Below are 4,673 nucleotides of genomic sequence, written 5' to 3'. Positions count from 1 at the left end.
CGCCCTATAAACTATGATTGAGGGAGTATTTGGTTAGAATCCAAAAATATCCCTTAACCTATTAGCAACGTTTACGAGCATACAAAATAACAGTCAAAGTTTCATCTTAGAGACTGCATATCCATTTCAGAAACGTGGGTGAACATCCTGTGTTGTATACTTTTTCACAACGAAGGAAATAAATGCCTTTCAAAGAGCAATATTTCCCCGTTCAATAGTTTTTCTGTATTAAATTGATTTGTATGCTCTTCTGGATTGGTATCTATCTTTGTCCAATATATTAAGTTTCTTTACTGATCTAATTGTCATACATCAGTGATAACAATGTCTTGAAGATGTACATGTGTGATAACCTGACTAAAAGGCCATTTTCTGTTATATGATCATGATTGCTAAAATTCAGCCTGGTATTTACACTATTGTTCTCAAGTGCCATCATAGCTGATCTATAAGCTTCAGAGATGTGGTCACTGGTGATAAGGAATACCTGAACAGAGTAAGGATCTCTAATGGCACACGAATCTACTAGAAGGCTTCTTATTTCTCTATCCCCAGGTTCATTCATGGGCGACCTATGAGCTGCAGCTTTTGTAAGAGATATATTTTCTATGAGGATATCTGTTTCCTGAAGATGTATACTTGACGTGATGATGGCTGCAAATTAAAGTTCCTGTGCTTCCGCTTGAAGTTTCCTGAAGATGTATGTGTTTGTAAGTATGCTTCCATGGCCAAGGAGTTTTCGTCCATGATTTGCATCACTGTCCAAAAACCATACATCAAAAGATTATTGGAACTTTGTGATGATACTTTTAAGAATGAATGCATAAATATAATTGTTTCATTGGTTGGAAAGCATTCTGTAAATTGTGTGATTGAGATAATATAAATCTATCATTTTCCAGTGTGGTTTGTGTGTGATCACAAGCATCCCACTTCAACTGGGTAAAATTCATTTGCTTCTCAGATCTTAGTTGTCCTTTAGAAGTACACCTCATGAGTTTTTAGAACTTGCTATACTAATTTTCCGCAGCAACGCGTGGGGCGTCATATAGTTTTAGAAACGTGTGTGAACATCTTGGGTTGTATACTTTTTCACAACGAAGGAAATAAATGCTTTTCAAAAAGACAAAAGAAATTAATGAGGGAAATAAAGGAGCCATAGTTTTAAATAGCCCGCTATAGCACCGTTATAGCCTCGCTATAGCCTTTTCAGCAGGGTGCCGTTAAATGGTATCATGTACAAATATGCCGTTATAGCCCGCTATAGCTTCGCTATAGCTGATTTAGAGGCTCGCCGCTATTTGCCGTAGCCCGCTATTTAAAACATTGAGTACCATGAATTTTGAACTTTCTGATCCGTGGACCACACGTCATTAGCCATAGGATTTGCACGCCAGCCATCCTGTAGTTATTTCACCAGTGCTGGAAAAAACGTGATAGGAAGGAAAACCAATACATCCCGCCCAGAGAAGGGAATGGAAAGTAGTAACCCGGCCGCCCAGAGCAGCAAATCAACAGAGCGCCCCCATCGATCCATTTTTTCACCCTCCTCCCCTCACGCGCTCCGTCGACGAACCTAGCACGAATCTCGTCCCATGGACGCAGCTGGCGCCGGCTCCTCCTCCAAGCCTACCCCCACCAGGCCTCGTCTCGCTGTGCGCGTTCGTGGGCGGCCTTCATCAATCCTGTCGCGGGCAGACCCCGCTGAATGGCGGTCCCGTCCCGCAGTATCATGGACCGTGGAGAACAACTATGAGGACTTCTCTGGCCGTCGCAGGGCGCTCGTCGGAGCCCTCACCAAAGGTACGCCACGGGGACCCTCCTTAGTTAAACCTTTTTCCTCTATATATCTGACCCGTACGTGCAGATGGATCTAACACCAGTCGTTCTCCTCCTTGTTGTCATTCGCGCAGATCAGGAAAATTTATATGATTTATTGTGCGACGAAGGTACGTAGTATATAGATCCGTCTGTCCCTGAAATTTTAGATCCATTTTTACTACAAAATTGTAAATCCGTCTCACATGAAATTTCAGATTCATTTTCTATTAAGAAAATCCAGCCATCAATTCCGTGCTGTTGCACGGGTTACTGGAATTCTGTATTGAAACTTGCAGATAGTTTGGTCAGTTACTTTTAAACATGTTTATTTATGTATTACACATAGGAATGAAATAACTTCAGATCCCGTGCTTATTTTTGTATTAAGCATAGGCTGATAGATTCATCTCACATGAAGTTTCAGATCCATTTTTTATGAGGAAAAAACTAGTCATTAGTCCCGTGCTTGCACGAGCTAGTGAAGATCTGTATTGAAACATGGTGAAGGCCGATGCTATGGTCAGTTAATTTCAAACATATAACCATGTTTATTTTTGTATTAGGGATATGCTGATATAGTTTCATCTGACATGAAATTTCAGATCTAGTGGAGTTCTGTATTGAAACATGCCAAAACTCAGGTGGAAAATTTCTTTTGAAACATATATATAACATTTCATATTTCTTATTAGACATAGGAAAAAAGTATTGAGTTAACAAACTACGGGCATTTGTGGCTGTATTTTTTAGAACATGTTGTCCATGAAATTTTAGGTCCAGTTTTAATTATAAAATTCTAAATCCGGCTTATGAAATCTCAGAGCCCATTTTTCATGAAAAAAAATTAGTCCTCAATCCAGAGTTGTTGCACGGGCTAGTGAAGTTCTGTATCGAAACACAAGGGAATTTGGGACAATAGTTTAATAAGTTACTTTCAAATATAGTTCTTCGGAAAAAGGTTATTGTCAGATATACAACCGTGTTTATTTTTCTGTTAGAGAAAGGCTAAAGAGTGTCGAGTTATGAACAACTCTGTGAATTTGTGGTAGTGTTTTTTGCTTGCACAGAATTTTTTAATTGAAAAGTGTGTGAAATCAATGCCCGTGATATATATTCATGGAGTGCCATGCCCCAAAAAATCCAGATTGTTAGAAGATGTAACATTGTAGCAAATTTACGAAGGCTGCATCTGTACTGGTGGGTTATAGTATTGCATATGACAAATTCTTTGGTGGATGTATATTTTTTTCCTATTCTCCTTAAGAAATACGAAAGTGTTTGGTATACTTATAGCCAACAAAACATTCAACTGTTTTTAGACCATATCTTTTCTAGGATTCCATCATGCATTAATATTTACATAGGCTCTCTTGATCAAACAACCGGAAGCCTTTTGTGCGCAGATATGAAAGGTATGTTCATGGAAAAGTGTCTACAATAGTATACGAGGGCACTCGTTTTCTCCTGGTGATGAAGAGTATCCATGCACTGTGTTTTATTTTCAAATATTGGTAAATTTTAAGCCACATATATTACAGATATGTATTTTCACTAAACTAAGTCAGATAAATGACACAGTTTTCTCTTTATTTCAGTAGTGATCATTTTTTAAAGAAATGTCGGGAAATATGGATTCTAGCTATTTTGCACTGGCAACACACAATGTATATAAACATATATAATTGTGTGAGCACATGCGATCTTTCTCGTGTATGATATACAGAAGGACGGCTTAATTTGCAATTTGCCAAAAGTAGAGAGACATGTATAAATTTAGCAAAAAATAAAGATCTGTATGTTTATCACCCATCCTAATAGGCTAAAAGTATACCGGCAAATTCCTAGTCTTCAGCCAATGATATGAACTTCGCCATCACCAAGCCATATGCATGGCATGGGTATTTCATGCTGAATAACTAATTAAAGTGAGGAAATTGTACTTCTCAAATCTAAAAGAAACACGCAATCTATCAATTCAATCTCCTGCTTTTTTTACAATAGGGTTGTTTGACATGTACCAAGATCAGACCTGTTTGAATAACATCATGACTTCCTGTCAAATCCATGGTTCGAGAGGTAGTTTTTTTCTAAATAACATATGATGCCCCAATTATATAATTAGTAAATATAAAATGGTGAAGTGTGCAAATCACCGGCTGATGGTTTGTTTCATTTTCTCGATTCAGGTAAGGAGCGAATGTGCTTGTTCGGGTACCCGGACGGGAAATGGAGTTTGACGCTCCCTGAGAAGATGCTGCCGCTGGGCCTGCCGGAGCCGAAACTAGGCATCAACCGCAGGCCAGAATATATGAACCGTTATGACTACCTGTCATTCATCGCTCGCCACTCCGACTCATGGCTCATGGGCGTCGCCTTATTCTTGACTACTCTTCTCAACGCCAAACAAAAGTACGTTACTACAAAACTACTACTACTACTCCTGCTGCCTCTGCTACTTCCTTTGAAAACATTTTTGTTATGACATCTATATGTGCAATGTACGTCCGAGAAACGTAGCCACTAATTTCACAACTCGTAAAGCATGTGCATGTAGAAGAATCAATGAATGCAATAAAAGGGGGGGGTTGAATCCGTAACCTCTATATAACAAAACAGTATGCAATTCCTATGATTTCAAACAAGCCCACGGAAGATTCCACCTTTTGACATAATATCCTGTTTTTTATTTATTTAATAAACACGAGAGAGAAAATAGCTTCAATGGAACAATAGTCCTGCAGAAATAATTATTAGAGCCTCATTATTAAATAATGAGCTATTCTTATTAGGGTGGTCTCGATCTTCTATTTAAATCATTATATTTGAGTGCTTATATAGTTCCTCCATGCACG

General features: G+C 38.5%; 1 protein-coding gene across 2 annotated transcripts; it reads left to right on the top strand.

The window, feature by feature from the left end:
- The first annotated feature begins 1,510 nt into the window (after positions 1–1,510).
- Positions 1,511–4,303, top strand: LOC123412559 (PHD finger protein ALFIN-LIKE 2-like). Of its 2 annotated transcripts, none has more exons than XM_045105509.1 (2): positions 1,511–1,803; positions 4,008–4,303. In XM_045105509.1, the coding sequence occupies exons 1-2, from the start codon at positions 1,596–1,598 to the stop codon at positions 4,301–4,303; spliced, it is 504 nt and encodes a 167-aa protein (XP_044961444.1). In that variant the 5' UTR covers positions 1,511–1,595. The 2 variants fall into 2 exon arrangements, 1 of the variants encoding a protein (XP_044961444.1); XR_006613533.1 differs by lacking the exon at positions 4,008–4,303 and adding an exon at positions 1,914–2,020 and having other exon boundaries at positions 1,711–1,803.
- The last annotated feature ends 370 nt before the right edge of the window (positions 4,304–4,673 follow it).

Source organism: Hordeum vulgare, chromosome 7H (assembly GCF_904849725.1).
Source record: "Hordeum vulgare subsp. vulgare chromosome 7H, MorexV3_pseudomolecules_assembly, whole genome shotgun sequence".
In the NCBI taxonomy this organism is placed as follows: Eukaryota; Viridiplantae; Streptophyta; class Magnoliopsida; order Poales; family Poaceae; genus Hordeum; species Hordeum vulgare.
The sequence above is the reverse complement of the archived record's forward strand: the minus strand, read 5'-3'. Positions and strand labels throughout refer to the sequence as shown.